We start from the raw sequence: 15,086 nt of genomic DNA on the forward strand, positions 1-15,086 counted from the left end.
CTTGGAGAACTTGAATGGTGATAGGCTGTTTGGTGATGTTAAGGAACTACTTTTTAAATTCTGACGGTGGCTTTGTAGTTAGAGTTCTTAAAAGTTCTTACCCATTAGAGGTACATGGTGAAATATTTATATATTTGTTTATTAAGTGATGTCTGGGGTTTGATTCACAATGATGTGAGATTCGTCCTGAGCTGATCATTGTTGAAAGCAGGTGATAAATACTTGGTGGTTCATTATGCTCTTCTGTCTGCTGTGTGTCTGAAATTTTACCAAATAAAAAGATTCAAGGTGAACGCTACTGGTAAATATGTTTTAGAAATTTGTAATGCACATAACCATTATTACTGCTTGTTATTATCATATCCCCCTGCCCTGACTGTTAGTCTCCTTCATTAGCATAATAATGATATATAGTGTTTTGTTCTTTCTTGACTTGTTTGTAACACTTAATTTTCGCCTTTTTTAAGGTAATGAGCATGGTGTCAGGATTCGCACCATTAATTTCTGCAGGTATCTTCTCAGCTACTCTTTCTTCTGCATTAGCATCCCTTGTGAGTGCTCCCAAAATATTTCAGGTAGGTATTTTCATAGTACAAGCTTTATTGAAAGGGAAGTTATGGTAATATATTTCACTTTGGGATTCTTAACTTTTTCAAATCATTTGTTTGCCTTTATATGTGTATGATATATACACACACATCTCAAGACAGGTATCTTTAATTTTGTGAATGTTTCTCGTTATATAAACATTAGTGCATTTACCTACTGTGAAGGTATAGTCAAGTTGTCTTTCTGTAAATGGTGATGGAGTTTTGTTTTTTCAACTTACTCTCATTGCACAAATTTTTTATAATGTCTTACTAAGAATAAGGAATGCAGTCCAAGTATAAGTTGAAAGAATTAAAGGACCTTGTGCCCTCTTGCATGATGACAGCCTTTATGTTTTGATTTATGAACATTTGAATGCCTACTATATGCCACACATTGTGTTAGCTACTCAGGATGATAAATGAGGCACATCTTATCTCCCTTTAATGAGCATTAAGCAAACAGCTGACACTGAATAGGATGTTGTTCTGCAGCCTTGTTCCTGATATTATAGTTGTAGCCAGTGAGTAGGGTCAATGTAGAATATATCTCTTAAAATAGTTTTTAGTAGAGTTTTAAGAAAAGTGGTTAAGTTTTATAATAAGGATTTTTATTTGCTTTAAGTCTAGGATTTAGACTTTTTTTTTTTTGATGTAGGTCACACCTATGTCATACTCCTCAAATTTTCAGATTTATTTGTATGCCTGCTTCTCTGCCATTTATCTTCATAAAAGAGTTTCAGCGTGGGGAGGGGGTTAAGGTAGATAAAAACTTCAGCGGTATTCTCTACCAACTACCTTTTGATACTTGAAATGTTTGGTCTCCTTTATCGTTTGTTAGGTAAAGCAGTGTGACACAGTGGGAAGAAAGAGGATCAAGAAGTAGAAATCTTGTGTTCTAATCCTGTGTCTGAAATTTTACAGTATTATATGTTTATACAGTATTATACAGTATTATACACTTACACATATTATAACTGTAAGGAAGTCTGTTTGTCTAATTTCATTATATTTCCTCTAATATTTGCCTTTCTTCACTAGGCTCTATGTAAGGACAACATCTACCCAGCTTTCCAGATGTTTGCTAAAGGTTATGGGAAAAATAATGAACCTCTTCGTGGCTACATCTTAACATTCTTAATTGCCCTTGGATTCATCTTAATTGGTTAGTCATACAAATGATGTGCTAATACAGATTTTGTAACATTTATAGTGTGAACCCTGAACATTGAATTATTAAATTATGAAGAAAACCTTAATTTGCCTAGTAAACTAAGTTAGTGTTTTTGTGATTAAATGAAAGTGTGTGTAGAAAATACTATAAATTATAGTGCTCAGTACATACCTGCGAAAATTATTACCATCACTAAGTCTCCATCAGAGGGAACTCCTAGGTTCTTGTCCCTGAAACAAATAAAATGACAGTGTACGAGAAAGGGTTTTAGTGCCCTCCTGAAGGTAGAGCCTCCCCTGAGCTACTTTTGGGCACTTTTACCTCTGATCACAAGTGAGTTAAATGAGTCTTCCACTGCTGAAGATGATAGTGGACTTTTATTAAAAGTCTGAATTAGACCAGAAAGTATGGAAACTAACTCTCATGTAATGCTGCTAGGTATCTCTTCAGTATGGCTACTTTGGAGAATAAATCACTAATGTTTTGTAAAGGTTCTCACAGTCCAGCAGTTCTTTTAAGTAGTCTAGAAACTTGCATGTATATCCAAAGAACCATATCCAAAGATGTTTTTAGTGTCATTATTTATAATAGAAAAGGAAAGCAACTTGAATACCTACTAACAGAAGAATGAAACTGCAGACTATTATCAAAGAGTAAAGATAATGAATACGCTTTATCTCCACATATCAGTATGAATGAGTCTCAAATATAATAAATGTAACCAAATTGCAAAATGATAAATATGGTATTTGTCTGACTTTGAAAATACCCAAAACAGTACTGCATAAAACTTGTGGACTATATATGTGTTTAGTAAAACTATATAATGTCACTGGAAAAATAGGGCAACTTTGGAAGAATGAGGTGGAAAGGGTTCAACTGTGGACCCAAGGGTCGATGTCTGAAAGTATATGAAGTACATGTGGCAAAATATATGTACTCATTAAATCTGAAGTGTGGATATAGGGGTATATCTATCTATCATCTAAAGGCTTAAAATAATTTCATGTTTTAAAAAGTTAAAAAATGTGTATAGTGTGTCCTTAAATACACCTCATGTGTCTCTTGCAGCTGAACTGAATGTTATCGCTCCAATTATCTCTAACTTCTTCCTTGCATCGTATGCTTTGATCAATTTTTCGGTGTTCCATGCCTCACTTGCAAAATCTCCAGGTGATCTTACATTTTCTTAAAGTTCTGTGAATGCATTAATGTCTTTGACTTTAGAGAAAATAATAAAACTTCACATTTTAAAAGATGGTGTTGTGAGTGATTAACCGATTAATGCTCAGTCCACCTTTACTCTAGAGTCAAGTGAGTCTTCAAAGATCTCTTTGTCATGAAGTTTACTGGTAGTTTACTGTTTCTTAGAACCATTTAAGATAGTATTGATCTCCAATTCTGACTAATACTATGAAAGAATTATTTTCTCCCTGTTTTTATTATTTATTTAACTGCTTTCCATTTAAGTTCTAAGAACATGGTTATGATAAAGCTAACATGCCCAGAAAAATATTTTTAACACAGTAAGTTCTGTGGAGTTCTGTTTTAAATGGTCTCTGGGAACTGAAAAACTGCCCCATATGCTTTCATCGAGGACTTTTTATTATAAACCATAACAACAGCTGGACATCAGGGAAAGAATGAAGGAACAAAGGCAATTTTCCTTCTAAGGGTCTCAAATTCTCTCAGAATAGGGAAGATAAAGTATGGAAGTTGGGACACACACATCTTAGCTTCAGTCTTTCCTTTAAGAATATAAATTTTAGAGATGGGTATGTGTGGTTGTAAAAGGATAACACAAGGGATGCTTATATTGGACTGTTCTTTGTCTTTATTAATATCAGTGTCTTAGTTGTGTTATTGTGTGATTTTGCAAGGTGTTATCATTGCGGGAAACTTAGGTAAAAAGTCCCCAGAATTTCTCTGGATTCTTTCTCACAACTTTGTGGGAATCTGCAATAATTTCACAATTAAAAGTTTAATTTAAGAAAAGAATATGAAATTTATTGAAATGATTTTTAAATAATATTTTTGGCTATGGAATGAAAAGTTGAAAACATGGTCTTGAGCATTTTTTTTAGAGTGAACTTAATTTATAAATACTTCATCAAATGGGAAGTCTACACCCAACTGTTAATTTTTCTAGCAAGTAGATGAATTAAGTTTTCCAGAAAATTTTGTTTGAACTCTTTTGTATATGCATTAGAATATGCATATGTTTCATGGTAAAATCCAAAACATAAAGCCACACTTGTAAAGACTCAACTTGAAACTTCCTCTCAATCTTTTGTAGTTTTTTTGTATTCACTAAGATAGGTTGATGCATAGAATAAAGTAGAATTAAATACATGTGCTTTCTTCATGGCCTTCAAAAATTGTGAAAGTTCATTGTGCTCAGTAATGCTCCATGAATCTACTTTTATATGTTAGCCTTATACTGAATATTTAAAGCAACCACAAAGAAAGTTATTTTGTGCACACATATGTTCCATTGTCTAAAGCAGATAAGGTATTTCACTGACTTTTATGTACCTGTTTTGTTTGTAATTGTTAGGATGGCGTCCTGCATTCAAATACTACAACATGTGGATATCACTTATTGGAGCTATTCTTTGCTGCATAGTGATGTTTGTCATTAACTGGTGGGCTGCATTGTTAACATATGTCATAGTCCTTGGGCTGTATATTTATGTGACCTACAAAAAACCAGGTTAGTACTCTTTTATTATTGTTTCAAGCCACAAGACACTTCGAAGTTCTTTGTTACTTTTCCTGTCTAAGCTTCATCTTCTGTGTACTTGAAAGGTGCTTTGTGTAAAACCTAAAATACTTCTCATTTCCAGATATATGTAGTCTTAGTGAAATAATTACCACAAGACTTTTTATTCTATGTAATTTCATACTTGCCCGTAAATTTAACTAATCCTACTTACAGAAAAATGACACATTTGTATTACTAACATTTGGGTGACCCTCAATGTATTTTAAAATTTTCCTTGGAAGGATTAGACTTCGTAGAATAGCTCTTGTAATAGCTGTTAGCCTAATAAGCATACGTGTTAGTACTGTGGTCTTAGCACCTGTTGGAGTAAATTGCACGGAATGGACGGTATATTAGAAAGATGTGGTATCTTTCCGTTAGTTCACCATATAGCAGGGAACATTTGACAAACATGTTCTAACTGGGGTTAAAGATTTCCCAGAACGTGTCGTGTTGGTAACTCTTGGGTGTATCTCTACATAAGATGATGATCCTTAGGTGTATTGGGATTGGTCCAGTGTAGTGTGGTAACTGTAACACTGAGGGAGGAGCCAGTGAGAAAAGTTTGACAAGTTTTGGCCCCATTCGACTAAGTTAGGAAGAAATGCAAGAGTAGCTGCAGTGTCGTCATCTGAAACTGTGAGGAAGCATTTTGCAATCCAGATATGATGCAGGGAGGTTTTGGATTAGAGTGCTGGCTTTAGAAATGAAATGGACAAAGAAGGTAATGTTTTAGCCATCTTAGAAACAATTATTTCTCTAAAATAACAAATTTCTAAAGTCCTATTTGGTGTCCAGGCTGTTTACTCAATGCAGAGTGTGAAATTTTCCTGTTCCAATAACAAACTATTAAGTTCTATGAATGGTAATTTCACAGTTTTGAAATCTTTCCATCAGAGATCAGCCTCTTTCCCATTAGGCCTCTGGCTATATAAACAATAATCTTAAAATTATTTGTGGAACTTTGTTGAGTTGCATGCACAGCGTGTCTCTAGCCTCATCACCTTAGTCTTTTCTGAACTGTACTTGTTCTTTAAATGCAGTTCCAGTTCAGATTAGTATTATCACAGTGTCATGCCATGCACTTGCACTCTTGAGCATTGTCAGTACATTGGTTTATTTTAGCATTTGTTTTTTTAAACAGAGCATCATTTACTTCTCTGTGCCTCAAACTGGTTCTTGATCGTTGGTTAATACTGATGTGTTGCTGTGTGTACCCTGTCTTCCCACAGACGTGAACTGGGGATCCTCTACACAAGCTCTGACTTACCTAAATGCCCTGCAGCATTCGATTCGTCTTTCAGGGGTGGAAGACCACGTGAAAAACTTCAGGTAAGCGGTAAGGTGACATAGAAGCATCTGTGTTAGGTTCCACTCACTTCTTGACTTACTGTTCGGTAACATTTTCATCTGCTGATATTTCTTGAGAAGTTTCCTAAAAGCACAGAATATTCGTTTTTGTTTTGGCTGGACTTTGGATGGGCCATGTGTTCAAAAACCAGGGTAGTAAGATTTTTTGGTTATCAAAAATTGATAAAGAGGTGAATTATCTGATTTACAAAAATGTTACAAAACTAAAAGTGTCAGAAGTCTCTCATTTGAAGGCTTTTAAATGGTAGCTGTCATAAAGTGAATAGTTTCTTCCCCTTGTGGCCAGCGAAGTTCAGTAACCACTGTACAACTACAAAGTATGAGCTTCTTAGGGATTTTTGACATACCCTATTTTGTAATTATACTAAAGCACTATTTTCATGTTAGTTGCTTTTTTCTCTCGTTATTGACTTCTGGAATCCAGTTTTGATGATAAAGAATCAATGTCTTAACATTTATACTGTTTTACTCAATAAGTGACTTTGTATTTTATAGTAGTGTATTAATCATCAATTTAAAAACTATTCCTTAAAAAATAAAAATAAAAACTATTCCTTAATTCAGCCTGCTTCTAACAATTGATGGAATTCAGTTATTAAAGTGCTACTGATACATATCCCTCTAAATCAACAAATCTCATTATTTCCCTATGTGGATTCTTAGAAATTATAGATTTTGCATTTTGTGGAAAGTAGGCTTGCCATTTTTTTAAAAATTGATCTAAATAGTCTTTCTCATACTGTTCAGTTAAGCCTGGCTGTAAGCAGTTGACTTTGTGTATTCATGAGTAATCACATCTCAGTGGCTTCTGAATAATGAAGAGGTGTTCCATGCCTGTCAATAAACCAAAAAGAAATCCTAAGGAGTGAATGAGTGACAGAAAAGAATTGCTCTACCAGTTTTCTCCCAGTAGGAAAAGTCTTTATGTATTTTTCTGTTACTTTTTGGATCCTGCCCCCATCTCTTTTTTTCTAGAATGAAAAGTTTCCAGAGACCACAGATGTTCAGCTTTGGAGTAGAGAGAAATTGGGAAAAGAAAAAGCAATGAGAGCCCTGGGCGGAAAACTTTAATTTTAGTGCATTTTGAATAGTTGATGCCAAGTATGGCTGAAAATAGAAATCCTCCCTTTGTGTAAAAAATTGTATTACGGAACTGAAAGTATGACCAAGACTCAGAGTTAATTTGCCATCAATGAATACCTTTTGCTTTGCTTTGTTATACTAATGGGAACATTGAAAAGATGTATTTTATTCCAGTATGGCTTCTTAAATCTTTATCAGAATTACACATGAACATAGCTGAGAGAAACAGAAGAAAATCATGAAAATCCATAGTTGCCTGACTTTCCATGTCCCTGTTTGTGTCATACCACAGGCAACCTCTTTCAACTCTTAGCTGATTGATTTAGTAATTACTTGATATTCCCCAACATTAGAGTTGTCTTGCTGTACTTTTTGATTTTTAATTTAATTTTAATTAAATTTAATTGACATCCTTCACCCACATGTGCCCACCACACACATGCACTCTTCCCTTTGTCCCATCCTCACAATATATTTTTATGTCATTATTTTGATTAGGTTTTTATATTTTTATGACTTTTTAAAATGATTCATAGCTGAGCCACGTGGTAATTATGACTCCTTTTTCTTTCCTTGTACAGCTTTCTTGTTTTCTCTGGAACCAATTTTTTTCCTTTTCTTTTCTTATTTAATTTTATACATATCACTGTCTCAGCCTTCACCAAACTTAGCTAAAGATGTGGTTTTCTCCACCTTGTAGTTTCTGTTTCTTGAAATGTCTTTCTCTCTGTTTCCTGTCTTTTAGCTTGGGTGCTTAGATTTAGCCTTGTGTGAAGTAACTGTGGTCCTTGGCCAGGGAAATTCTGCATTGGTGCTTGGAGCTTGTCATTGAAGCCCTTAATGGAGATGAATGTGGCTTTGCTGGTTCTTTGAGAAATTTAAGTCATCTTGAAGATTGTTTTTTTTACAATTAGATTTCACAGAAAGGAATCTTTTAATTTTTTGCTTGTTGATGACAGTCATGGCTACTGAGTTCTGAGAGTCAAGTGGGAGAGGAGATTGAAGGTCTCAGGATTCAGTATGTAAATGTTTTCTCCATTCCTCCCCTGATTAAAGTAGCTGCTTCTGCTCTCAGTTGTTGCTAGTGTGTCACAGACCAAAAATGTTTTCATTAAAGTATAGTTGACATACAATATTAAATTAGTTTTAGGGATGCCTGGCTGCCTCACTTGTTAGAGCATGTAGCTCTCGATCTCGGGGTCATTCATCAGTTCAAGCCCTGTGTTGGGTGTAGAGCTTACTTAAAATAAATAAAATTTAAAACTTAAATTCTAAAGTTATAGGTAGACTACATAGTGATTTAACAATTATACACATTATGAAATGCTTGTCATGATAAGTATATTACAGTATTTTTGACTATTCCCAGTGATACACTTTTCATCCCCAAGACTTGAAACTGTAAGTTTTATACCTCTTAATCTCCTTAACCCATTTTGCTCATCCCCCCAATCCCCTCCACTTTGGTGGCCATCAGTTTGTTTATATTTATGAGTCTGTTTTTCTTTTTGTTGTTGTTGTATTGATTTCTTCTCTATATTTGTGAGTCTTTTCATCTCTTTCTTGTTTGTTTTCTCTTTTGGTTTTTATACTCCACATGTAAGTGAAATCATGTGGTATTTGTCTTTCCCTGTCTGGCTTAACTCCCTTAGTATAATATCTTCTAGGTTCATTCATGTTGTCACAATGGCAAGATTTCGTTATTTTTTACGGCCAAGTAATATTTTGTTGTATATATACCATGTATTCTTTATTTATTCATCTGTCACTGAACACTTAGGTTGCCTCCATATCTTGACTCATGTAAAACACCAGTGCGTGAGGGGTGCCTTTTCTCCACATCCTCACCAACACTTACTTCTTGTCTTTTTGGTAAGAGCCATTCTGAGTGTTATGAATTGATACCTCATTGTGGTTTTGAGCCCCTTTTTAGCAAATAAGCCTTAGCCTGGCAGGATTGGGGAAGGACACAGAAATGTGTTCATGATGGTAATGAAGATGATTTGGTTCTTTCTAGTTGTTTCTTATGCAAAGTTGCAACCAGTGCTTCTTACTTCAGTTTCTTTAATACATGGTTCGTGCCACTTCCAGAGGCACCCACTGCTTCTAACTTGTAGGCACTGGTGATTTTTAGGTGTCAAATCAGGTAGCTTCACAGCTTTCTCTTAGGCTTTAGGATTTAGCCTCTTCCTAATATGGGGCCTATCTTTTGTTGTTTTTTCCCTCTCCTTTCTAGCTTTCAGTATCTCCATACTACTGTGTTTTCTCCTGTTCCTTTTTTTTTTTTCCTTAAAAATCCCTTTATACAATGGACTGTTTTGAGGAAGGAATTAAAACAAAGGTAGATATTTGCCCTCTGTCATTGTTACTCAGTCTCATCCCTAATATATTTTGTATCCTGCTTTTTTGATGCTTTTATGATACAACTCTACTGAAGTAAGCCTTTGTGGTATATTTACCATGTAGTGAAGATAGGGGCTACCAGTTCTTGAATTGCAACTCTAGATTATGTTAGAGTGTAGGTTAAACTACAGTTAAGGAAAGTTGGTAAATAGAGTGGTTACATAAGACAAGCATCCATATTACGTGGTAGTCCAGAAGCAGATGGATGGATGGTTCATGGAAGGCAGATTTGCTGCACTTGGTCACTCAGGTCCCACATTCTTTGTATCTTGTCAGTCTGCTGTTTCCTAGGAGGTGTTTTTGTCCATGTGGTCAGAGTCATCAGCACATCCATGGTGTGTGGCTTACAGGAAAGGGAAACAAAGTATGGAGGGCAGCCAGCTTCCTTATATGGGCTGTAAGCCACTCACAGGGTCAGTGGTAAGCTACCAGGAAGGATAGGAATTGTGTAATTTCTAGCTGAGGAGCTTTTTAATCTGCTAAAGCTCAGATAGACTGAACTATTAGCAATCTGGGTCGTACAGGCTGATTTCTTGTTTGATCACTCCAACGCCCTTCTCCCAGACAGAATTGGTTTTTTCAGATAGCTTGCTAAAATTCTGAATACGTTAGTTATTTTGGTTTGCTTTGGTTTTTGTAGTCTTTATTCAAGTTCTCATGCTTACTTTATGAAGTTAGGAACTACCCTACCAATTTAGTGATTATGTCAGAAATTTTAGTCTATTTCCTTTTTCTTAACGTTTGTTTTAATCATATAAATTATTGTTTTAAAGAATCTTTGCTAATGTTTGAACTTATAAAATGGATACTTAAATATTTTTACATTAAATAACATTGATTTCCATTTCTTTTCAGTTAAAATAAAGAATTAAGAATATATGAAAGTCATGCCACTGTTTTGTGTTTACAAGGGCAGTTGAATTTAAGTTTGATTTCCACCATAATTTAGAATCAAAACTTTTACTTCAAATAGAAACCTTCAAATCAACCATAGATGATTTTACTGATAGAACAGCCATCATTAAAAGTAAGCTAGATTAGAAAGGGCTGATATTACGAAGTAGAAATCATTATGATAGGATCAAACTAAGAAGGAAGATGACCTGTTTTGTACATGAAAGGAAGGCCAAGCTCTTCGGAAGTTTTGGAACTCTTTGAAAGAACTGGGATGTTTATTACCTTTACAAGTAAAAAATTGTTACATATATATATATGTATATATATATATATATATATTTTTTTTTTAAGGAGTGATTCATTTTCTTTTTTAGATGATTTTTTTTAATGTGAAATTTATTGTCAAATTGGTTTCCATACAACATCCAGTGCTCATCCCAAAAGGTGCCCTCCTCAATACCCATTACCCACCCTCCCCTCCTTCCTACCCCCCATCAACCCTCAGTTTGTTCTCAGTTTTTAAGAGTCTCATATGCTTTGCCTCTCTCCCTAACCTCTTTTTTTTTTTCTTCCCCTCCCCCAGGGTCTTCTGTTAAGTTTCTCAGGATCCACACAGGAGTGAAAGCATATGGAATCTGTCCTTCTCTGTATGACTTATTTCACTGAGCGTAACACTCTCCAGTTCCATCCACGTTGCTACAAAGGACCATATTTCATTCTTTCTCATTGCCACTTAGTATTCCATTGTGTATATAAACCACAATTTCTTTATCCATTCGTCAGTTGATAGACATTTAGGCTCTTTCCATAGTTTAGCTATTGTTGAGAATGTTGCTATAAACATTGGGGTACAAGTGCCCCTATGCATCATTACTCCTGTATCCCTTGGGTAAATTCCTAGCAGTGCTACTGCTGGGTCATAGGGTAGGTCTATTTTTAATTTTCTGAGGAACCTCCACACTGTTTTCCATAGCGGCTGCACCAGTTTGTATTCCCACCACCAATGCAAGAGGGTTCCTGTTTCTCCACATCCTCTCCAGCATCTATAGTCTCCTGATTTGTTCATTTTGGCCACTCTGACTGGTGTGAGATGGTATCTCAGTGTGGTTTTGATCTGTATTTCCCTGATGAGGAGCGACGTTGAGCATCTTTTCATGTGCCTGTTGGCCATCTGGAAGTCTTCTTCAGAGAAGTGTCTATTCATGTTTTCTGCCCATTTCTTCACTGGATTATTTGTCTTTCGGGTGTGGAGTTTGGTGAGCTTTTTGTAGATTTTGGATACTAGCCCTTTGTCCGATATGTCATTTGCGAATCTCTTTTCCCATTCCATTGGTTGCCTTTTAGTTTTGTTGGTTGTTTCCTTTGCTGTGCAGAAGCTTTTTATCTTCATAAGGTCCCAGTAGTTCATTTTTGCTTTTAATTCCCTTGCCTTTGGGGATGTGTCAAGTAAGAACTTGCTGCGGCTAAGGTCAGAAAAGTCTTTTCCTGCTTTCTCCTCGAGGGTTTTGATGGTTTCCTGTCTCACATTCAGGTCCTTTATCGATTTTGAGTTTGTTTTTGTGAATGGTGTGAGAAAGTGGTCTAGTTTCATCCTTCTTCATGTTGCTGTCTAGTTCTCCCAGCACCATTTGTTAAAGAGACTCTCTTTTTTCCATTGGATATTCTTTCCTGCTTTGTCAAAGATTAGTTGGCCATATTTTTGTGGGTCTAGTTCTGGGGTTTCTATTCTATTCCATTGGTCTATGTGTCTGTTTTTAGGCCAATACCATGCTGTCTTGATGATTATTACAGCTTTATAGTAGAGACTAAAGTCTGCGATTGTGATGCCTCCCTTGGTCTTCTTCTTCAAGATTACTTTGGCTATTCGGGGTCTTTTGTGGTTCCATACAAATTTTAGGATTGCTTCTTCTAGCTTTGAGAAGAGTGCCGTATCCATTTTGATTGGGATTGCATTGAATGTGTAGATAGCTTTGGGTACTATTGACATTTTAACAATATTTATTCTTCCAATCCATGAGCATGGAATGTTTTTCCATTTCATTATATGTTCTTCAATTTCCTTCATAAGCTTTCTATAGTTTTCAGCATACAGATCATTGACATCTTTGGTTAGGTTTATTCCTAGGTATTTTATGCTTCTTGGTACAATTGTGAATGGGATCAGTTTCTTTATTTGTCTTTCTGTTGCTTCATTATTAGTGTATAAGAGTGGAACTGATTTCTGTACGTTGATTTTTTATCCTGCGACTTTGCTGAATTCATGTATCAGTTCTAGCAGACTTTTGGTGGAGTCTTTTGGATTTTCCATGTATAATATCATGTCATCTACAAAAAGTGAAAGCTTAACTTCATCTTTGCCAATTTTGATGCCTTTGATCTCCTTTTGTTGTCTGATTGCTGATGCTAGTACTTCCAACACTGTTAAACAACAGCGGTGAGAGTGGACATCCCTGTCGTGTTCTTGATCTCAGGGAGAAAGCTCTCAGTTTTTCCCCATTGAGGATGATATTAGCTGTGGGCTTTTCATAAATGGCTTTTATGATGTTTAAGTATGTTCCTTCTATCCCGACTTTCTCGAGGGTTTTTATTAAGAAAGAATGCTGAATTTTGTCAAATGCTTTTTCTGCATCGATTGACAGGATCATATGGTTCTTATCTTTTCTTTTATTAATGTGATATATCACGTTGATCGATTTATGAATGTTGAACCAACCCTGCATCCCAGGAATGAATCCCACTTGATCATGGTGAATAATTCTTTTTGTATGCTGTTGAATTCGATTTGCTAGTATCTTATTGAGAATTTTTGCATCCATATTCATCAGGGATATTGGCCTGTAGTTCTCTTTTTTTACTGGGTCTCTGTCTGGTTTAGGAATCAAAGTAATACTGGCTTCATAGAATGAGTCTGGAAGTTTTCCTTCCCTTTCTATTTTTTGGAATAGCTTGAGAAGGATAGGTAGTATCTCTGCTTTAAATGTCTGATAAACTTCCCCAGGGAAGCCATCTGGTCCTGGACTCCTATTTGTTGGGAGATTTTTGATAACTGATCCAATTTCTCCACTGGTTATGGGTCTGTTCAAGCTTTCTATTTCTTCCTGTTTGAGTTTTGGAAGTGTGTGCGTGTTTAGGAATTTGTCCATTTCTTCCAGGTTGTCCAGTTTGTTGGCATATAATTTTTCATAGTATTCCCTGATAATTGCTTGTATTTCTGAGGGATTGATTGTAATAATTCCATTTTCATTCATAATTTTATCTATTTACGTCCTCTCCCTTTTCTTTTTGAGAAGCCTGGCTAGAGGTTTATCAATTTTATTTATTTTTTCAAAAAACCAGCTCTTGGTTTCACTGATCTGCTCTACAGTTTTTTTTTAGATTCTATATTGTTTATTTCTGCTCTGATCTTTATTATTTCTTTTCTTCTGCCGGGTTTGGGGTATCTTTGCTGTTCTGTTTCTATTTCCTTTAGGTGTGCTGTTAGATTTTGTATTTGGGATTTTTCTTGTTTCTGGACATAGGCCTGGATTGCAATGTATTTTCCTCTCAGGACTGCCTTTGCTGCATCCCAAAGCATTTGGATTGTTGTATTTTCATTTTCCGTTGTTTCCATATATTTTTAAATTTCTTCTCTAATTGCCTGGTTGATTCATTCACTCTTTAGTAGGGTGTTCTTTAACCTCCATGCTTTTGGAGGTTTTCCAGAGTTTTTCCTGTGATTGATTTCAAGCTTCATAGCATTGTGGTCTGAAAGTATGCATGGTATGATCTCAACTGTTGTATACTTATGAAGGGCTGTTTTGTGATCCAGTATGTGATCTCTCTTGGAGAATGTTCCATGTGCACTCAAGAAGAAAGTATATTCTGTTGCTTTGGGATACAGACTTCTAAATATATCTGTCAAGTCCATCTGATCCAATGTATCAGTCAGGGCCCTTGTTTCTTTATTGATCTTGTGTCTAGATGTTGTATCCATTGCTGTAAGTGGGACATTAAAGTCCCCTGCAGTGACCATATTCTTATCAATAAGGTTGCTTATGTTTGTGATTAAATGTTTTGTATATTTGGGGGCTCCCGTATTCGGCACATAGACATTTATAATTGTTAGCTCTTCCTGATGAATAGACTCTGTTATTATTATATAATGCCCTTCTTCATCTCTTGTTATAGCCTTTAATTTAAAGTCTAGTTTGTCTGATATAAGTATGGCTACTCCAGCTTTCTTTTGACTTCCAGTAGCATGATAGATAGTTATCCATCCCCTCACTTTCAATCTGAAGGTGTCCTCAGGTCTAAAATGAGTCTCTTGTAGACAGCAGATAGATGAGTTTTGTTTTTTTATCCATTCTGATACCCTGTGTCTTTTGGTTAGAGCGTTTAGTCCATTTACATTCAGTGTTTTTATTGAAAGATATGGGTTTAGAGTCATTGTGATGTCTGTAGGTTTCATGCTTATAGTGATGTCTCTGGTACTTTGTCTCACAGGATCCCCCTTAGGATCTCTTGTAGGGCTCGTTTAGTGGTGATGACTTCCTTCATTTTTTGTTTGTTTGGGGAGATCTTTATCTCTCCTTCTATTCCAAATGACAGACTTGCTGGATAAAGGATTCTCGGCTGCATATTTTTTCTGTTCATCACATTGAAGATTTCCTGCCATTCCTTTCTGGCCTGCCAAGTTTCAGTAGATAGATCCGTCACTAGTCTTATCCATCTCCCTTTATATGGTAGAGCATGATTATCCCTAGCTGCTTTCAGAATATTCTCTTTATCCTTGTATTTTGCCAGTTTCACTATGATATGTCATGCAGAA

General features: G+C 35.6%; 1 protein-coding gene across 1 annotated transcript in view; it reads left to right on the forward strand.

Annotated features, from left to right (window-relative positions):
* The window catches only part of SLC12A2 (solute carrier family 12 member 2), a 108,509-nt gene that overhangs the window by 62,711 nt on the left and 30,712 nt on the right, over positions 1–15,086 (forward strand). Inside the window, exons 11-15 of the mRNA XM_030317320.1 lie at positions 468–575; positions 1,629–1,752; positions 2,833–2,934; positions 4,319–4,474; positions 5,758–5,857. Coding sequence (XP_030173180.1) covers positions 468–575; positions 1,629–1,752; positions 2,833–2,934; positions 4,319–4,474; positions 5,758–5,857 — 590 coding nt within the window. The remainder of the gene's footprint in view (positions 1–467; positions 576–1,628; positions 1,753–2,832; positions 2,935–4,318; positions 4,475–5,757; positions 5,858–15,086) is intronic.

Source organism: Lynx canadensis, chromosome A1 (genome assembly GCF_007474595.2).
Source record: "Lynx canadensis isolate LIC74 chromosome A1, mLynCan4.pri.v2, whole genome shotgun sequence".
Taxonomy (NCBI): domain Eukaryota; kingdom Metazoa; phylum Chordata; class Mammalia; order Carnivora; family Felidae; genus Lynx; species Lynx canadensis.